General features: G+C 38.4%; 1 protein-coding gene across 1 annotated transcript in view; it reads right to left on the bottom strand.

Annotated features, from left to right (window-relative positions):
- The window catches only part of Adam9 (ADAM metallopeptidase domain 9), a 107,911-nt gene that overhangs the window by 47,217 nt on the left and 38,870 nt on the right, over positions 1-21,824 (bottom strand). Inside the window, exons 10-14 of the mRNA XM_042679405.1 lie at positions 19,675-19,756; positions 18,550-18,683; positions 11,354-11,525; positions 3,026-3,118; positions 672-867 (exon numbers count right to left, since the gene is read on the bottom strand). Of these exons, the coding sequence (XP_042535339.1) occupies positions 672-867; positions 3,026-3,118; positions 11,354-11,525; positions 18,550-18,683; positions 19,675-19,756 (677 nt within the window). The remainder of the gene's footprint in view (positions 1-671; positions 868-3,025; positions 3,119-11,353; positions 11,526-18,549; positions 18,684-19,674; positions 19,757-21,824) is intronic.

Here is a 21,824-nt window from a genome sequence, read left to right as displayed (position 1 = left end):
ATTTAACTAATCAATTACTATAATTTACTATGATATATATATACTAATATTGATAGGTCTCAAGAATATTCTGGGTGAAGGATGAAAATAGACCAGGCAAATAACCTTATATGATTCAAACAAGAATATTAGTAGTTAGAGGAAGGAGATTATTAGGAGAGCATTTGCATAACATAAATGAATATCTGCATTTTATTCCTCACACAAAACATGTAGAAAACAGCCGAGCACCTGTGGCTCACGCCTGTAATCCTAGCTACTCAGGAGGCTGAGATCTGAGGATCATGGGTCAAAGCCAGCCAAGGCAGGAACGTCCCTACGACTCTTATCTCCAAATAAACCACTCAGAAAACCGGAAGTGGCTCTGTGGCTAGCTAAGGGACAATGCCCAGGCCCAGAGTTCAAGCCCCATTACTGCAAAAAAACAAACAAAAATCTAGAAAACAATACTACATATGTGCATATATGTATATATTTTATATGAGTGAAAAAAAATCAACCAAATTTAGGCATGAAAATTCATGATCATGACTGTCACTGGAAAAGAAAGAAAGAAGATATAGCAGGAGAGGGAAAAGACACCATCAATAACATTTGTTTTCCTTTAAAAAAAAAAAAAAACTCTGAAGAAAAATAGGTAAAATCAAAGAGATTGACTGTGACTATCTTACTTGAACCGAAGATGACTTGGCACTGTGCATCGTAGTTCTGGCACATTCCGTCGTAACAGTAGGCGTTGTTATTCTGGCATGGATATCCATTCTGAATAAAGACATCTGGCTGGCAGAACTGAGAAGAACCATTGCAATACTCTGGAACATCACATTCACTGGATTTTCCCCGGCACAAAGAGCCTCCTGGAAGGAACTAGGGTAAGAAGATTCAAATTATATTCCTGATCAGAAACATTTCCACCAATTAGTCACATTTGAAGAGTTCTAACAATAAAAGACATAATAACCCAAGAGAAAAATAAACAAGGGCCAATAATGAGCAATTATAAACATGACAAATGAAAATAAAAAGCAAACTAAAAAATGCAGAGTAAATAGGAACAAATGAATACTGTACCCTATTACACCAACTCAGATTATAGTGCTTGCTAGTAACCAATGCTATCCCTTAGAGCAACTGGTTATTAACACTGTTGACATTAGCAAAGACTAGCAAACTTGTGGAAGACATACAAAACACAGATCAAAACTTTCAAGATGCATATTCTAGCCCAATAATTCCTCTAATATAAATTAATTGGAAGAAATTTGAATGTCTCCTAGAGAATGCAGAGTTATCATATTGAGAAAGCTTCTCTGAGAGTACAGTGTTAAGAAGCAGTCACAGCTTAACAACCCACAAGTCACTTTACCATAGAACTCGGGGTTAAGTCAGTTATAAGAGGTATGGGAAGGGAGGGCGAAACAGTTAGCAGGGAAGAGCAAAAATTTAAAATTTGAGAAGGCAGACAGCCAGGAAGCCAGAGGCTGCAGGAGCCCAGTGCATCATTGCACAGGGAGACAGAGATAATGGAAGTTCAAACAAGTGCAGCACAACCCACAATTAGATAAAGGCAGGATTCCACCTCTTGGAGCTAAGCAGCCTTGGGACTTCCTACTAAATCAAAAAGAGACACATCAGCCATCAGCTTGAACTCTGAAGGCCCTTGTCCCATGTAAGACCTTCTGAGGGAAGGCCTAAACATAAAACAGCCTTTTGCAATCTACAGATAAGTTTATATATTAATATATTTATATATATGCAAGGAAAATATATTTTTGCTTATGAATATATATTTATACTTATGTTATTTTTTAAATGTATACATTTACACATACATATATTGAGGCAAACAAGAAAAATAAATTCATGTTGAATATAAGCCTGTTTGTCTTTGTTCTTATATTGATTCAAGTGTTTGAGTGTTATATTTATCTAACTATATGGTTATTCTCTTCTGTAAATCAGACCAACACCATTTACTTTATAATTCCTATATTCTAACACTTCATCTTGAATTTTTCTTCTCCCTCTTCCTTTTATTTAAAAGTATGCTATCTGAAGCCCATTATCTCTTTTAGTATTCTCTTTGGATCATAATTTCACCTCCTTCTCATAACATTCCCCTTCTATAGCCTCCTTATATCAAGAAGTAGAACTCTCCTCTTACTCATCTCTCCTACTTCTGCTTTTCCTTTGCTAAATCTTCCCCATTACCTGCTAACTACATTAGTTGAACATTACTTCTTCTTATTTGTTTTTCATTTTTTGCTTTCTATGTTTGGTTTTCATGTTAATTTTTTTTCTTTTCTTCTCCATGATCACTGGCTTTGTTATGTATGTATGTCTATATATCTACTAATCTTTCCTGACTTTACCTCCTCGATCCCTAACTATACAATATTAACTAATTTTCTTCTGTTTACCTTACTCTCCACCTTCCTATTAACTTCTTTCATAAAGCCAGCTACCACATATAACCAAATACCAACATTATTCCAGTGGTTCTATCCTCTCTATCTCCTTTCTACTAGCACCTGGTAAAAGAAGGTCTTCCTAGAGCACTAAAATATACCTTGGATCCTATATTCATCAAAAAAAAAAAAAAAAATCAGAGCAGTATTGATGACTGATCTTCATTAGAACTTAACAAATACCCCTGGCTTACTACCTGCATTAACCTATGAAATTAAGCTTCCTCAGAATGGGTGGAGAGGAGCGCGCACACACACACACACACACACACACACACACACACACACACACACACACAGTCTTAAATATCGAAAGTACAGACCCACCCTTTTGATCCACACACCATCACCACCACCACCACCGCCGCCACCACCACCCAGTCATTACTCCATTTTAATGAAACTGCAAGAAACCAGCAAGTGAGAATGAACATACAAGAGATCGAAACCTTCACAAATCCTGGACCCAGGTGCATAAATCCTAATGAAAGATCACAAAGTTCATCGAGTTTTCTCTTTCTATTCTTTTTTTTTCCTAATAGGAAGGAATTCCTTACCCTGCAGTCTTTACAACAATCACCATAGGCACATTCAGCAAATGATTTCAGCTTACAAGTACTTCCTTCACAGCATGGGTCCAGCTCACACTCCTGTGAAGAGAGAATAGCTGTGAGCAAAGAAATAGATTATTAGAGGTCACAAATAAGTCTTTTTGCTTTTCTTAAAATCTGCTTCATTCTAACCATGTCAGTGAAGTTTCTCCATAAACAACTCCTAAACTAGACTTTTAGACTGATCAGCCTCTGTAGCTTCGAGCATTTTGGTCTCAACACATCTTAGAAGACTAAAGTCAGCATATATGTCTTAGTCTGATCAGAGTGTTATCACAGAGTACCACAGACTGGAAGACTTAATGAACAGAAATCTCTTCTCTCCTGTGTTAATACAGCACAATCAGTGGTCTAATTCTTACCATGTGCTTCATCCTTATCAGATGCCACCACTTCGGAAAAATGACTTAAAAGAGTCTATTAGTAGTGTATGTACTATTTTCCAATTTTCTGTCTGCTTACAAATATTTCCTAGTAAAAGTATTAAACTTCACTTTTCTTTTAGTTAACATATAATAATTATACAAATTTATGGGCCAGCATGGTATTTCAACACAACTATTCAAGGTACACTGATCAAATAGCATCTCCATCTCACAGTAAAAACTGTAAGATAAATGAACTATAATGAATTTGCAATATACCAAAAACAACAAGTCAAAATAGAAAATTAACATAAATGGAAAATCTAAAATCTGGAGCTGGGTGTAGTGGCACACACCTGTAATCTCAGAAATTCAAGAGGAAGAGCTCGAAAGGACTAGGATTTGCAGACAGCCAAGGGAAAAATGTAAGGAAGACGAAGCCTCAATTAACAATAAAGGCAGGCATTGTAGCTCACATTGTAATCCCAGCTACATTGAAAGCACAGGTAGGAAGAACATGACCTGAAGCTACTATGGGCAAAAATTCAACACCCTATCTAAAAAACAATTAAAGCAAAAAAAAAAAAAAAAAAAAAAAAAAAGGTGGAAGCATGGAATACCTGCCTAGCAAGGCCCTGAGTTCAAACCCTAGCAATGCAAAAAGAAAAGAAAGAAAGAAAAGAAAACTTCAGTAAGTTGAGAGTAGGCAAAGAACTTTTGGATTAAAAATCAAGAATACAATCCATACAAGTTCAAATAGAGTTAATCAAATATACACATTCTGATCTTTAAAAGATACTGTTAAAATAAACTATACAATAACTTGCAGGCGGGGGTGTATGATTTTTTGGATGAATTGTTGAAGTCGACTGGCCAATATTTTGTTGAGAAGTTTTGCATCAATGTTCATCAAAGAAATGGGTCTATAGTTCTCTCTCTTTGATGAGTCCCTGCCTGGTTTTGGGATGAGGGTTATGATGACTTCGTTGAATAAGTTTGGTAGTGAAGTTTCTCTTTCAATTTCATTGAAGAGTTGGAGGAGTATTGCTGTGAGCTCTGCTTTGAAGGCATTGTAGAATTCTGCTGTAAATCCATCTGGTCCTGGGCTTTACTTAGATGGGAGGTCTCTTATTTGCTGTTTCTATTTCAATGCTTGATATGGGCCTGTTAAGATGGTTTAACTCATCTTGGTTTAGTTTTGGCATGTCAATATTTGCTAGGAAAAGGTCCATTTCTGCCAAGTTCTCAAACTTATTAGCATAAAGTTTTGAGAAGTATTCCCTTATAATGTTCTGAATCTTGGTTGTTTCTGTGGTGATGTTTCCATTCTCTGAGTTTATTTATTTGGGTGTGTTCTCTTCTTTTTCTGATAAGATTTGCTAAGGGTCTGTCAATTTTGTTAATTTTTTCAAAGAACCAAATATTTGTTTTGTTAATTCTTTCTATGGTTTTTTTGGATTCTAATTCATTTAATTCTGATTTAATTTTAATTATTTCTTTCCATCTACTGGATAGCTAGCAAGATCAATAGAAAGCCCACGGATTGGGAGAAGATCTTCACTAGCCATACAATGAACAAGGAACTCATATCTAAAATACACTTGGAACTCAAAAAATTAATTCTCCCAACAACAAATCTTCAAAGAAACAACTGCCCAATAAATAAGTGGGCTAAAGACTTAAAGAGAAACTTCTCTGAAGAGGAAAGAAGGATGGTCAATAGATGCATGAAGAAATACTCAACCTCTCTAGCCATAAAAGAAATGCAAATCAAAGCAACATTGAGATCCCACCTCATCCCAGTTAGAATGGCTATAATCAAGAACTCTAATAACAACAGATGCTGGAGGGGATGTGGACAGAAGGGAACCCTACTGCATTGTTGGTGGGAATGTAAACTTGTTCAACTACTTTCGAAAGTAGTATGGAGGTTCCTCAAAAGACTCCACATGGAGCTCCCCTATGACCCAGCAATCCCACTTTTGGGCATTTACCCAAATGTTCACAAACAAGACCATACTAAAGCTACCAGTACAACTATGTTTACTGCAGCATTATTTACCATAGCTAAGATCTGGAACCAACCCAGATGCCCCTCAGCAGATGAATGGACCAAGAAAATGTATATATACACAATGGAATTCTATGCCTCCATCAGAAAGAATGACATTGCCCCATTTGTTAGGAAATGGAAAGACTTGGAAAAAATTATATTAAGTGAAGCAAGCCAGGCCCAAAGAAACATAGGTCCCATGGTTTTCCTTATTTAAAATAACTAGTACATGTCTGAGACAAGCAGAAATGGTCAGATAAGTTGATGTTAGGTGAAATGAACCCCAAAGATAAGTATTCAAATAATTTTTCTTTCTTGCAATTGTTTCTAACATATTTACAAGATGATTTCTTTGTTGCTTTGTATGTCCCTCCCCTGCTTTCATTGTATTTGATATTGGTGTAATTTGTGGAGGGGAAGGGCAAAAACAAACCGTTTAAATAAGGATACAGGTGGACCCATTGCAACAATGAGATGTACAAGTTGTTATGTCGAAAAACGAACTTTACAACTTTGGTGGGGGGAATACTGTTAATTAAGGATAAGGAACAATTTAGACAGAATGTGCATAAGTCAAAGGATGTATATCAGAATATTGAAGATATTCTCAAAATTAGTAACACTTAATCAAGTTCCTAAAATGAGGTAAACAAATTGAACAGACACAGCACCACAAGATACATAAATGTCAAATATAGACAGACAGACAGACAGACAGACAGACACACACACACACACACACACACACACACACAAAATCAGCATGAGAACTAGCGAAGTACAACCAGAATGGGGCTTCATCTTCCAGCTAACAGGCTCCCAATGCTGTAGACCAGGAGGCATGAGGTCCTGATAAGGAGATGGTAGCACTGAACACCCTATCCCCCTAGTTGGAAGGGGACACTGTGCAAACACACAGCTCCCTATGACCAAGTCATTCTACTCCTGGTTGGTTGCCCAAGAGAGATATAAATAAGTCCACATAAAATCTAGGAGGTGACTATCCTACTAAGCTTTATTTGTAATGTACACTCACTAAAAACCACTCAAATAGTCATCAACAGACAGATACACAAAGTTGCAAACAGGAAATGGGGGTGGGGAGGAACTGCTGTCCAAACTGCACATAAACCAGTCTCAAAAATTCTGCTGAGTGAAAGAACCAAGATACCAAAAGCCATTCTATGTCTATAAAATCTTACAAAATGCATGCTACTATATATAGTGAGATAAAGTTGGAAACAATCCAGGAAAAATTGAGGATATAAAGGAGTGAGTATAAACCAGACAACAGTGGCTCATGCCTGTAATCCTAGTTACTCAGGAAGCTAAGGTCTGAGGATTGTGGTTCAAAGCCAGCCTGGGAAAAAAAGTCCCTAAGATTCTTATGTCCAATTAACCACCAAAAAGCCAGAAAGTAGAGCTGAGGCTCAAGAAGTAGAATGCTAGAATTGAGCAAAAAAGCTCAGGGACGGTGTCCAGACCCTGAGTTCAAGCCTCAGGACTGACTAAAAATGGAGTGGGTTGGGGGAAATAGGTGATCACCAAACGGGCATAAGGAATTTTTTGGATTTTTTTTGTCAGTCATGGGCTTGAACCCAGGGTCTGAGCACTGTACTGAGCTCTTTTGCTCAAAGCTAGCATTCTACCACTTTGTGCCACAGTGCCTCTTTAAGTTTTCTGGTAGTTAATTGGAGATAAGAATATCACGGAGTTTCCTGACTGGGTTGGTTTTGAACTGTAATCCTCAGATCTCAGGCTCCTGAGTAGCTAGGATTACAGGCATAAGCCACCAGCACCCATCCACAAGGAACTTTTTAAGGTGATATCATTAGCTTGATGGTAATGTTTTTAATTATGTCTACATGTGTCAAAACTTACCTACTGCACTCATTAAAGATGTCTAATTCCTGTAGACTCAGTGCATACAAGTATATATTAACTTATTCTTTGTTTTGTCCGGACCCACATTTAGTCACGTTTTATTCTTTTCCATAAGATTTCACACTTTGCTTGCCCTCACAACCATGAAAAGGTAACATGCATGGCCCTCTTACAGCCTGGGTCTGGAACGCTCCCTAGAGGCCCACGTTTTAGGCCACTACGGCAACAGTGTTCAGTGATCATATGTTCTGTCTGACCTCATCAATGGACTTCATTGATTGAGAGCTGATTAACGGGCTATCCAGAGAAGGGGCCTAGTTGACAAAAATAGGTCAGTAGGGGAATGATTTTAAAGGGCAAATTTTGTTCCCAGACTCTCTTTTCTTTCTCTCCACCTCCTCTCCCTAGCTCCTTCTGCTTCCTGTCTACCATAAGATTACCAGCCTCCTCTGCCACAGGCTCCCTGGATGTTCATCCTTTACTCAGGCCAAAAGCAATATGGCCAAGTAAGTTTGGAATGAAACCTCTAAATCCTGAGCCAAAATAAACCTTTCTCCTTTTATGGTAACTTCTCTCAGGAATCCAGCACAGTGACACAATGCTGGCTTCTTCCTGAAAATCCTGCAGCCACAGCTGACACTTTCCTATCAGTGCCCCACAGATCACTTCCCTGCACCTCTCCAGCTTCTGCTGGATGTATGTTTATCTTCGCTTTCCCTTTAAGACAAAAACCTATTTGTTTGATTTTGAGATGCTTGAAAACTGGTATCAAAGATCTCTCCTCGTTCTAATAGTCTTCCTTATAAATTAAGGTTTTCTCTATGTAAACCTTAAGTTTTTATTGTCATATTCAATTATACTTTGATAAAGGTAGCAATTTTGTTGTTCAAAAATGCTCAGCAAGGGGCTGGGAAGTTGGCTCAGTGGTAGAGCGCGTGCCTTGCATGTCTGAGGCCCTGGGTTCAATTCCTCAGCACCACATAAGCAAAAAAGAAAAAACCTGGAAGTGGAGCTGTGACTCAAGTGGTAGAGCTCTAGCCTTGAGCTGAAGAGCTGAGGGACAGTGCCCAGGCCCAGAGTTCAGGCCCCACCACCGGACCCCCAAAAAAAAAAAAAAAATGCTCAGCAAGACAGACTCAGTTTTGTAATAGACTAAAGAACTGAGAAAGGAACAATGTGCATAGAAAGTTAGTTTAGGATAAAAAGACTATTTTAAAGTCAGGCACCAGTGGCTCATGCCTATAATCCTAGCTACTCAGGAGGCTGAGATCTGAGGATCAGAGTTCAAAGCCAGCCCAGGTAGTAAAATCCGTGAGACTCTTATCTCCAATAAACCACCAGAAAACCAGAAGTGGTGTTGTGGCTCAAGTGGTAAAGCATTCGCCTTGAGCTGAAGAGCTCAGGGACAGAGCCTAGGCCCAGAGTTCAAGTCCCATGACTGACAAAATTAAAAAAAAACTATTTTAAATGGTGTCATAACAACTTCCAATAGTGCATAAATTAAAATCATTAAGTGGTAAGATTTAAAAAGTAACAAAAAAGGCTCATTTTTATATACTAACTAACAATGAACTACATGAAAAGAAAATTGAGAAAAATGGCAGTTACAATAGCATCAAAATAATAAAATAATATAGTTAATGAGGTGAATGTTTTATACACTAAAAAACTATAAACAGGCTGGGAAGGTGGCTCAATGGTAGAGTGCTTGCCTTGCATGCCTGAGGCCCTGGGTTCGATTCCTCAGCACCACATAAGCAAACAGAAAAAAGCCAGAAGTGGCGCTGTGGCTCAAGTGGTAGACTAGCCTTGAGCTGAAGAGCTGAGGGGCAGCACCCAGGCCCAGAGTTCAGGCCCCATGACTGGACCCAAAAAAAAAAAAAAAAAAAAACTATAAACACTGTAAAAGCAATCAAAAATGATACAGATGGAATTTTTCCATTGGAAGAATACTGGTGGAATGACCACATTATTCAAAGTAATATACAGAATCAATGTACATCCTATAAAAAGCCCAATGACATTGTAAACAAGAATTACAAAAAGCAATTCTGAAATTCATATGGAATCATATGAATTCAAGTAGCCAGATCCATCTTGAGAAAAAAGAAATACAAAGCTGAAGACATCACACTTCCTGATTACAAACTATTGAACAAAGTTACTGTAATTCAACTGTAGAGTACGGGCATAAAAATAGATATACAGAAAGAAATCCAGGCATAACAATGTCAATTCATCTTCAACAACAATGCCAAGAAGAAAGAACAGGTACAAGAAAGTCCCTTCAACAAATGGTGCTGGGAAAACTGAATCTTCACATGCAGAAGAATGAAAATAGAACCTTGGTAGGTTTTGGGAGTTTTTGTTGTTGTTGTTGTTGCTGTTTTTGTTTTTTTTTACCATACACATGAAAATGAACTGAAAATAGATTAAAGAATTTGAGCCAGGCACCCGAGGCTCATGATTGTAATCCTAGCTGTTAAGGGGGTCTGACATCTGAGGGTCATGTTTTAAAGACAGCCCAGGCAGGAAAGTCTGTGAGATTCTCATTTCCAATAAACTACCAAAAAAGCTGGAAGTAGAGCTGTGGCTCAAGTGGTAGAATGCTACCCTTGAGCTAAAAAAGCTCAAGGAACAGCATACAGGCTCTGAGTTCAAGCACCAGCACCTACCTTTAATTCAGGGGGGAGAGGGATTCATGTGTGCATTCTCTCTCTCTCTCTCTCTCTCTCTCTCACACACACACACACACACACACACAGACACACACACACAATGAAATGTAGGCCTGAAATAGTAAAACACTCAGGGAAGAGTGAAGGCTTCATGATACTGGTCTTTCCAGTTCTGAAAGTTGAAACTAAGATCACAAACAGAAGCAAATATAGGCCAGTGAGACTATAACAATATAAAGTTTCTGTATAGCAAAAGAAACGATCACTAGAGTGAAAAAGCCAAAATGGTGAGTAGGAGTATATATTTTCAGATTATATACCTAAGAAGGGTTGATGGCTAAAATATTTTTAAAAATTCTTATGGCTAAAGTATTTTTAAATTATATGCTAGCAGACATTTTCTCCATGGAAGACATACGAATAGCCATCAGGTATATGAAAAGATGTTCACTATTAGTAGTGATCATGGAAACATCAATAGAAATATCAGTCCAAGGCACAAATGATGTTGCTTTTTACATCTGTTAAGATTGCTCTAAACAACAGTAAAAGCAAAGACATAAGGTACTGGCAAGGATGTGGAGAAATGGGAACTCGTGAACATTGAGTTAGAATGTGAAATGCCACTAAGGAACAGTACGGAGGCTCCTCAAAAAATTTAAAATCTTACTACCATATGATCAAGAAATCCCTCTTTTGCTATTTATCTAAACCAAAATCAAAATCTCAAACAGACATCTGTACTCTCATTTCACTGCAGTGATATTCACAGTGTCCAAGATGTGCAAACTATCTAAAATGCTTAATGACAGATGAATGAATAAAGAATACAGAAAAAATACACACACACATACACACACACACACACACACACACACACACACACACACACACACGCACACACACACCATGGACTACTATTCAGCTTTTAAAAGATTTTATCATTTGTAAATAATACAATACAGTGTCCTTGATCACTATGTCCTAACTGACATAAACTAGTCACAAAGGACATATATAAATTACTCCACTTTTGTCAGGTATGTAAAATAAATAAATAAAATAGGATACTACATTTTTCCTTTGGGTTCCAAACAGATGGCATGATTAGAGCTATATTCTGAGAAGCAGGTGACAAATCCCCAGTGACACATCCACTCAGACAAAACAATTATCCCCTCCTTGCCATTAAACTTTCTATTAGTTACTATGCCAGAGTCACCCAAAACCAACCATTTTGTTTTTGCAAATCTCATGATAATTTCCTAAAGCAAAAACGAAAATTAAAACTGACCTTTGGTGAGCCACAGTCACATTCTTCCCCAGGGTCCACCAATTTGTTACCACAGGATGGGGCACTGTAGGCTTCATCAGGCTTTGGAATATTGAGAAGGCAGTTTCCTCCTTTATTTAAAGTTAACTTCTCAAAGTCATCAGCACTGCAACTGCTAAAGTTCCTGGAGCCTCTACAATAAATATTTTAAAAAGATTTTATGTTATGGGAGTTGCAATTTTGAATAGTGTGTAGGGGTGTATTGTATAATGAGACAGACAGACAGAGAAAGAGATACTAGATACACTGACATTCAAACTCAAGGCCTCATACTCGCTCAGCTTACATACTCAGTGGTGCTCCACCAACTTGGCCATGCCTCCAATCTGGCTTTTTGCTGGTTATACTGGAAACTGAATCTCATGGACTTTTCTACCTGGGCTGGTTCTGAACCATGATCTCCTTGAATAGCAAGGATTACAGGTGTGAGGCAATGATACCTGGCTCATTTTAAAAATTTTAAGTCATATCTTTAAGCAATCTCATAATCAACAGGGAAATACAAAATGTTTGCTCAGGTGAAACTTATCAAGAAAAGAAGAGATAAGCCTAAGCAAGGGTGTGAAGAAAGAGAACACTATATTCCATTGGGAATGCAGACTGACACTGCTAGTGAGGCAAACAGTGAGACTGAGACTTCTAAAGTTAACAACGAACTATGTATGACTTCTCTCCCCTGGACACCAACCCAACGGAAATGAATCACCACCTCATAAGGGCTTCTGTGTTCCCCTGATCAGTGTTACTCATGATTACCAAGACACGGAAACAACCTCACTGTCCACCAATGGAAAGATGCGTGGTGTGTGTTATGGGTGGTGTGTGTGTGTGTGATTATATTACATATACATATATATGCATATATATATATGTATATACATATATATATACATATATATATGTATATATATATGTATATGTATATATATACATGTATATATATGTATATATATGCATATATATGTATATATAATATACATATTATATTATATATACATACCCATACACAAATACATAGTGGAATTTTACTCAGTCTTATAAAAGGAGGTTCAACCACTACCACAGGAATAAACATAGAGGATGTTATGGTAAATAAAATGAAACACACACCAAATAAAAATCTCATAATCTTAAAGATAAAATATTTTAAAAAGTCACACAGAGAATATAAAGCAGAAGTCATGGTTAGCAGGAGAGGAAATGGGAAAACACAGGTCAAAGGATACACAGTATGCACATAAATAAGATAAATAATTCTCAGGATCTAATGTACAATATGTAGACTAGAGCTAATAGACTGATTATTTTTGGCAAAAAGAGTACACTTTAGAGCTCTTGAACTAAAGAAAAAAAGGGTAAATATGTAGGATGATGGATATGTTCACCTGCCAGACAACAGTAGCCTTTTTATCATGCCATGCCAGGCATGATGGTATATGCCTATAATCATACCACTTGGGAGGTAGAAGTTTGAGGCCAGCTTGGGATACATAGAGAAACTCTGTCTCAAAAGCAAACCAACCCACATATTATATTGTTCAACACAAGTATAAATAATATAGACACTTTTATTGACACATATACACACACACAAACACACACATCCCCCCTCCAAAGGAATTTGGAGCTCTCAAGAATCTTATTCCTATCAGCTTGAGCCATGGTGGCATGAGAGCTGGGAGTGGACAGAATATTACTTAAGAGTTCTTGAGGAACGGTCTCTATCTACAGTTGGGTGTTTTGAAGATCCCAACAGCTATGAAACAGATCCTCTTGGTGAGACTCTTGCCCTAAGTAAACACATGGCACTCTTGGTTGCTGACAAGTCTCCAGGGAAGTAGACAGCCCTGGCTCTAGACTACTAGAATAAGAAAGCATTACCTAGACTATTTGGTACTGTTTTCTACTTTTGACAACAGTCTGGATGTGAGATATTGGATATTTTTAATAGAATGACTGGCAGAGAATGAAAGGAGAAAAATGTGAGCAAGCAACTATTCTGACAAAGTATACACAAAGACAAAATTCTGACTCATGGGAAGAAAAGATCTACCATGAGTTTTGTGATAATAACACATGTGTTAGTATTCTTTTTTCTTGATTTTTTTTTTTTTGGCAGTACTAGGATTCGAACTGAAGACTTTGCCCTTGCAAGGCAAGTGCTACATCATTTGAGCCACATCCTCAACCTTTATTGGTTTAGGTTTAGCCTGGACCACCATGTTCCTTCCTACATCTTACTGGGAAAATGCTAGAGATAGAGGTTTGCTAGCTCCCTAACCAGGCTGGCCTGGAATAACACTCCTCTAGATCTCTGCCTCCCCCACAGTTGAAGATTATAGGCTATAGGCCACCATGCCTGGCTCTTTCTTGCCAATCTTAAGGACATTATTGAATGAGTTCTTTCATGCAATCTGCCATCCACTGTCCGTTTATATAAGACATTCTCCTTGGTAAACAGGGTAAAGATGAGAACATAGCAGACAGTAACTGCCCAGAGGTCATCAGGTTCCAATGAGTGAAATAGATTAAAAGTAATTAAGTAGATTAGTTGAAGTATTAGAAGGAAGTCAGTGATGGAGGGGAAACTCAAGGGAGTAAGGGTGACGGCTGAGTAATGGTGGTGGTGAGTACAATATTAGAAGGACAGCAAACAGTGAAGCAGGAACTTCAAACATTAGGACCTTTCAATCAGATTAGACTGGATTAGATGTCTGCCCTGAAGCAGAAGAAGCATCAGCAGCTTGCTCAGAGAAAACCTTCTAGGAAAATAAGGGTGGGGAGAAGGTGAGAGGGAACAGGAAATGCTGAGAACAAAGTTGGGAATAGGCTACAACAAAAATGTGGCTTTCTTAACTACTGGGGATATGGGGGCCTTGGGAGTAGGCAATGAGAAGAACAGAAATTGCTGACAGGACAAATGACTAGACTTCTGCTAACAGGTTATCTTTGGAGCCTAAATTCACAGGAAGAAGGCAAGGGAGCTCTTCCTGAAATCCAGTCACAGGGGAAATGAATCACAATGAGTGAGCAGGGAGGAACTGGACTGCCCAGAACTTAAAGGCTAACTCCAAGGCTACAGTGCTGAGATGGCAGAAGAAAGGAGGAAGCACTAACTACTACTACAGGGGATGTTAGCAAAATGAGTCCCTTCCCATAGCTTAGTCCACCCCTTCCCTTCTCCACAGCTTAGCATGCTCCCTTCCTAGGCAGCACTAGGCCCAAGTAGTAAAGGCAGTAAATAATCAACTTCCAACCCTTTTAACCTTGGGATGGCACTTCTATGGGGCAGCTACCACCATGTAAGGCAACAAGAGCCCCTTAGAGTGACCTTCAGGTCTGGGCAGTTGCAGGACCCCTTATCTACTATTTGGATAGCAGCCATAAATCCTAGTCTGACATGATGAAGCCCCTGGCCCACACATCCACACCAGGGTCTCCGCCTCCTTGCCCCATCTAGCCCCTCCTAAACCTCCTAGGTTCTATAGGTCACCCCAGACAACAGCCGGTGCTTCTTCTCAGTTCTCCCTTGTGAAAAGGAGTCTTGCCAACCCCCTTTCCTGACAATAAACCTTTCTTTGTTCTCTGTACATGGATGTCTCTGGCAAAGTCTAATTAATTTTAATTTTGCTAACAGGGAAGACAAAGGGAGATGAGGGTTTAGGAAAGATTAAGAACAGTGTCAGACTATTTGATATCAAGTAAAAATGTTGAGCTCATAATATGGAATCATTCTTTGATAAACAAGGAAACATCCACTTACACAAAGACTTGTAATTATTTATTTCCTGTTGTTGATTGTGGTTAGTTCTGTGCCTGCCCAGGCAATGTTTTCTCTAAGAATAGTAATTAAACAATAGCGATAGGAGTTGTGCAGTAGACTATCCTACACCTAAGTCCTTCATCACAACCCTCAAGTCTCTCACTTCTAAAAGGTTACTTTTGAAATAAGCTTCTTATTTAGTAGTTGGAACACATTTTCTCATAAACAATGTTTGAATGCCTGAGTCTAGAGTCATTTACCAAAAAAAAAAGTATGTTTTACTCACCATAAAGTTAACAAGAGTTCTGAAAATCCTAACAAAACCAGAGAGACTAAATCATAATTTAGCCTCCAAAGATCTAGTCATTTGTCCTGTCAGCAATTTCTGCTCTTCTCATTGCCTACTCCTCCCAAGGCCCCCATATCCCCAGTAGTTAAGAAAGCCACATTTTTGTTGCAGCCTATTCCCAACTTTGTTCTCAGCATTTCCTGTTCCCTCTCACCTTCTCCCCACCCTTATTTTCCTAGAAGGTTTTCTCTGAACAAGCTGCTGATGCTTCTTCTGCTTCAGCGCAGACATCTAATCTGGTCTAATCTGATTGAAAGGTCATAAAGTTCCTGCTTCACTGTTTGCTGTCCTTCTAATATTGTACTCACCACCACCATTACTCAGCCATCATCCAAGGAAATTAACAAACACACCCTAATTTGGCCTACAGTACAGTTCCAGGCAACAATGGAGACATTCCTTGCTAGCAGTCCCTGGCTGAGAAAGAAATAAGAAAAATGAGAACTACTTAACTTGAAGGTTAAGTGGATTTGGGAACTACAATTGGTGGATTTGTACAACTATATACATGTAATAATAAAAAAGAAACAATGATGAAAGTTCTAGTATTTTGAAATTTTTAAAGGCTAATATTTTGGCAATAATCACCAATTGTTCTTAATAGCCATTCAACCTGATTTTGTATGCTAGTAGAACTGTATATAAACATGTATGATGTGTTCTTCAAAAATAAAAAATATGGATCAAATCAAAAAAAAAAAAAAAAAAAAAGAAAAATGATCTTTCTCCATACTTGGCTTGACTAACTGTAGAAATATTTCTACCCTCTACCTATCATCTCTAGACTTCAGTATTTGATTCAGAACATTTCCTTTCTTTTTTTCACTTCTGGCTAAGTTCCCAAAAATACTCCCTAAAAAAGATAGACAATGAGGGCAAACTGACCTACCAGGATATGATTTCTTTTTAAATCAAATGTCACTTAGAACTCATTGCTTATATTATTACTCATTTCTGTGAGTAATCTGAAAATAACCAGAACATACTTTCACTATTACTATTCTGATGGCAATAGCCTGGAATTGAAAGAGCCCTGAACATTGGCCTGACAAACTCCATTTGTCCATGTTGACTTTCTTTCTTGAGTCTCTCCCCACAGGGTCACCTCAGAGCTTCAGGAAGGACACCTCCATCCCACTGCTATCCGAACCCTCTCAAACTTACATGTTCCCACTCTATTTTATTCCACAGAGCCTCCCACCTCCTACATTCTATATTACTGATTTATTTAGTTATTATATTGATACTTTGTCTCCTAAAAAAAAATCTCAACTTCTTCAAAGACAAGTACCCAAAACAAAGCCTAGCATATTCCAAGGCTCAATAAACAACTGGAAAGTAAGCGACTGATTTAAGTACACTCCTAAAGATTCTTCTACCAGCATAAACTCCACTACAGAATCATTTCAATCCCTTTCTTAACTCTAATGCTCTTCTTTCCATGTCAATCTCACTGTGGCTCCTGACAATTGCTCCTTTTCCTGACTTCTTACCACCAAGGAAACTTATTTCCCTTCCAACAGGAACTCTTTTACAAACATACAACTTTTCTTATGTATGAAAGGCTCTTTTTCATCAGCACCATTGGAATTCTTTCCTGTCTATTTTGGAGCCTAGTATTTGCTGGAAAACTAAATCTTGCTTAAGCATTTGCTAGAACTTCCTCTGGACACGTACCTAAAGGACTGAGTAGTAGAATATCTATTACTCTTTGCTTCAAGAGGCTAGGGGTTAAGAAAAGAGTAAACACTTGGGGCCACTGATATTCCCACAGGAATCATCTAATTTTAAACCAAGTTTACTCCACACACACAGTGCTTCAGCTACGAAATTAGGAAAGAACCTTGCATTACAATGAAACTAAGTCAGAAAAGGGCACAACACCCTTACACCTTCCATTGTCATTATTTTAGGAATGAAGATCAGCTCATAAACTCTGGGAACAGACTACCTCAATGCAAATCCAGTCAGCTATTTGGGAATATTTTCTTAACCATAATGGACAAAGTCCTTACAATTCCTTAGATTGATCAATGAATGAGTTGATACCATTTAAATGCCCACAATAATGTCGTCATAAAAAGAGCTTCACAAATGTTCACTATTCCTTTCCTCTTCTCTGGATTGCTTCTGGCATTTATGTCCATGAGAGTTAAAAGGAAAATGTCAGGTTTTCTATATGCTTAAGGTGGTAATGTAGATGTTCTCAAATTTGTGAGGAAATCCTTTGTTCAGTCATCAATCTAGTCCAACCTGCACTGACCCAAGCAGTTAGTTTTCCACATTCTGATATTCTTTTGTCCTATCAACTGGTTTTTAGAAGAGTATTCCTATTTACCTATGTCAATACAAATGTTTCTTAAGGGGCTGGGAAGGTGGCCCAGTGGTAGAGTGTTTGCCTTGCATGCATGAGGCCCTGGGTTTGATTCCTCAGCACCACATAAGCAAAAAGAAAAAAGCCGGAAGTGGCGCTGTGGCTCAAGTGGTAGAGTGCTAGCCTTGAGCTGAAGAGCTGAGGGACAGCGCCCAGGCCCAGAGTCTCCCCACGACTGGACCAAAAATAAAAATAAAAAAATAAATGTTTCTTAAACCTTTTTGGGATTATTTAATTAAAAAACAAACTTCTCATTGGTATATTTCATAGAATCAGGAAAACATGAGTATTCCCTCAGAAACATCATTATGCAATACCAAATTAAGAAGAAAGAACTGGCTAGGTGCTGGTAGTTCACACTTGTAATCTTTGCTACTCAGGAGGCTGAGATCTGATGATCGAGGCTTGAGCCAGCCCTGGCACGAAAATCCATGACACTCTTATCTCCAATTAACCACTAAAAAACTGAAAGTGAACCTATGGCTGCAGTGGTAGGGGAGAGCTTTATCTTGAGAGATAAAGCTAAGGGATACTGCACAGCCCAGGCCCTGAGTTCAAGCCCCAGTACCAGCGCGCGCGCACACACACACACACACACACACACACACACACACACACGAAGAACAACAACAAAAACAAGAAAAAGAAGGAAAAAAAAACTGGTTACTCACGATGCTCCAGAATTCATGATACAGCTCTTTGCTCCACAGAAGCAATCTCTCCCATCATCATGATTCATCCCCAGGTTATGGCCCAGTTCATGAGCAACAATGGATGCAAATGTTTCCACATTGATTTGTCCAAACTGTCCAAATACAGGAAGGTGTTGATAAATTTATGAACGAAGAGATGTTTTACTTCTTCTCACAAAAAAAAATGTATCCACAATGAGGTTGCCAGCCTATATGATAAGTCAAGCATCCAGCAATTGTCTTTGTACATTCTAGTCTAATACAGAATAGGTATGGTCATGAAGATAGATTCTTACTGTTTGTTTGTACGAGTACAAGGTCTTGAACTCATGTCCTGTATTTTCACTTAAGGCTGACACTCTATCTACCAAGTGAGCCACGTCTGCACTTCTAGCTTTGTGAAGGTTAAGTGAAGACAAGAGTTTTAGACAGGCGGCAATGGCTCATGTCCATAATCCTAGCTATACGGGAGGCTGAGATTTGAGGATCATGGTTTGAAGCCAGCCTAGGCAGGAAAATCTATGAGACTCTTATCTCCAACTAACTACCAAAAAGCTGGAAGTGGAGCTGTGGCTCAAGTAGTAGAGTGCTAGCCTTGAGCATAAAACCTCAGGGACAACATCCAGGCCCAGCACAAAAAAAAAAAAAAAGAAAAAGAAGAAGAAAAAAAGAAAAGAAAAGGATCTCATGGACTTTTCTGCCTAGGCTTGTTTTGAATAACAATCCTCAGATGTCAGCCTCCTGAGTAGCTAGGATTACAGGCATGAGCCAGCAGTACCTGGCTTGGATGGATTCTTTAAGCAATAAATAGATTAGCCACTTTAGCACCAATAGATTGTTCTTTGTGGTATATGGGGAAAAAATAACTGATTCCATTTTAATTATCTGAAATAGGCCCTATTTCCTCATACACAAAAAGATATTAATAACACATGATAAATATTAGAAAACATGATCCAGTCTATAGAAATACAATACATCTGCCACTCCTACTGTGTCCTCATATTTAAAATATTGTTTGAAAAGTGAGTCAGAAGTAGAGTCAACAGATGCTGAGATTGTCCTAATGCATACATCCAAAGCTGAGTGTGAAGAATAACCTACCACATTAATCCCGCCTGCATGGCTCCTTGAACACACAGTCCCCACAAACGCCATTCCCGCAGTCCCACCAAAGCCTTTCTTTCTAAATGAAAAGACAAAAGTTATATAGTACACTTTGGGGAAAAAAAAGAAAAGGAACACTTAGTCCTATTTCTGTGAGAAATCTTACTTGCATTGACAGAACCAACACAAATTGGAAGAAAAAGAGCAAAGAGAAATAGTACTTTAGAATCAGAATACAGTTCTGCCTTCTATCCTTTCTATGATCCCAGAAAATAGGGTTAACGCTATGAGTCCGTTTTAAAATGTTTTTTTTCCGAACAAATGATAACCTTTAGATACAAAGTCAAGACTTTGGGTTTTTTGTTTGCTTTTGTGGGTTTGTTGGCTTGTTTGAGGGATTATCTTCTTCTGAATAAAAACCTTTTTGAAAATTAATTACAATTACTTACTCAACAAACTTCAGTGAGGAGCTAGTAGATACAATGTCACTTGCTCAAGGAAGCTGTAAGGCTCTGTCATAACAGAAGTCACTATGCTTCCCACACTCTTCCTCACGCATGCCCAAGCCACAGCTGTCTGAGACCTTATCCCTTTGCCGGGAACTCTCTTCCACAAGCCTATTCCCTGGCCTCATTCAGGTCTTTACACAAAAGTCAACTCAGTGAGACATGCCCTGCCAGGTTACATCAAACTTCAACCTCCTTCCACCAGTACGTTTACATTTTACACACACTTTTACTTTTTACTCACCATTTATCACCCCTTAACAAACTACAAACACATATGAGTATTGTTCATGGCAAATCTCTTCCATTAGAATATGAATTCCATACTCAGTATTATGATTATTGCTAACTCCCAGTACCTAAGGATGAATAAATATTTTTAAAATGAATAGACAAATCCTCCTCAGAGCATCTGACTAGCCTGACATAAAGGGATTACCAAGAAAACATCCCAATCAGAACATGCTAGAGCAAACTCTACAGCAGTCAAAAGCCTACATGTGCTTAAAGCTTTTAGTTCAGATGACTGAGGATCATCATCAAACATCTGAGACCTGTCTATAATGAGACTGACAGAGACAAAAGAGGAGAGGAAAGACACACTGGCAGGAGTGCCTGCCCCTCTTTGTCTTCTGTTAAACCAGGGAATTCTTTTTGGAATACTTGAATGTACAACTTCACTGAAAATTATTTAACCACATCAGAATGAAGCCCCTGTGGTTATGCTGATAGGAAGACCTATCCAGGCATTTGTTTTGCTTTAAATCAACCCATATTCACAAGAGAAAAACAGCAAAAGAAATCAAATTAATGGGAATAAATTCCAAGGAGCAGTACAAGAAACCCAACAGCTGAAATAAAATGAGCTATAAATCTATAAGAAAAATCCCTAAAACTGAAGCATATTGGTTCCCATAATGAAATTACCCACTGAAAACAGTCAATAAGTGAGGTTAAACTTAAAAGGCTGGAAGTGTTGGGTGCCAGAGGCTCACATCTGTAATTCTAGCTACTCAAAAGGCTAAAATCTGAGGGTTAGGTTTGAAGCCAGCTCAGGGAGGAAAGACCATGAGACTCTTACCTCCAATTAACCACCAGAAAGGCAGAAGGGTAGCTATCTATGGCTCAAGTGATACAATGTCAGCCTTAAATGAAAAATAGCTAAGAGACAATTCCCAGGCCAGTTCAAGCCATAAGAATCAGCAACACCTGAGAACCAAATTTCCACTTAAGATGAATGATGAAAAGTAGAGGCTACAGGCAAAAAAACAGGAATCAGAGTTGCTTTTCAATGCCTTCAGAATATAAAGAAACAAGGTTCCATGCCTAGAGTTCTATACTCAGCCAAATAATCCATTAAAGATACAGAAACTAACTAGAACACACACCTCTGAAAGATGGAGGATAATCAGAGCTCAAACTGAGATGATCTTTAAATTCTGTTCTAAGATTATGAAGACATATTTTCAGGCATGCAAGAGGTCACTTTCAGAACCTTTCAAAGAAACAACTAGAAAACATGCTACACCAAAATGAGGAAGTACACTCAAGAAAGAGGAAGGACAGAGGCCAAAAGTACGGGGAAATCCATCTCAGAAGAGCAGGTTTATTATCACAAACTCATGTTCCACCCTAAGCACA

This window comes from Dipodomys spectabilis, unplaced genomic scaffold (genome assembly GCF_019054845.1).
Source record: "Dipodomys spectabilis isolate Male_0828 unplaced genomic scaffold, ASM1905484v1 ptg000052l, whole genome shotgun sequence".
NCBI classification, from domain to species: domain Eukaryota; kingdom Metazoa; phylum Chordata; class Mammalia; order Rodentia; family Heteromyidae; genus Dipodomys; species Dipodomys spectabilis.
Note: the sequence above shows the minus strand (reverse complement) of the source record. Positions and strands in the feature narration are given on the sequence as shown.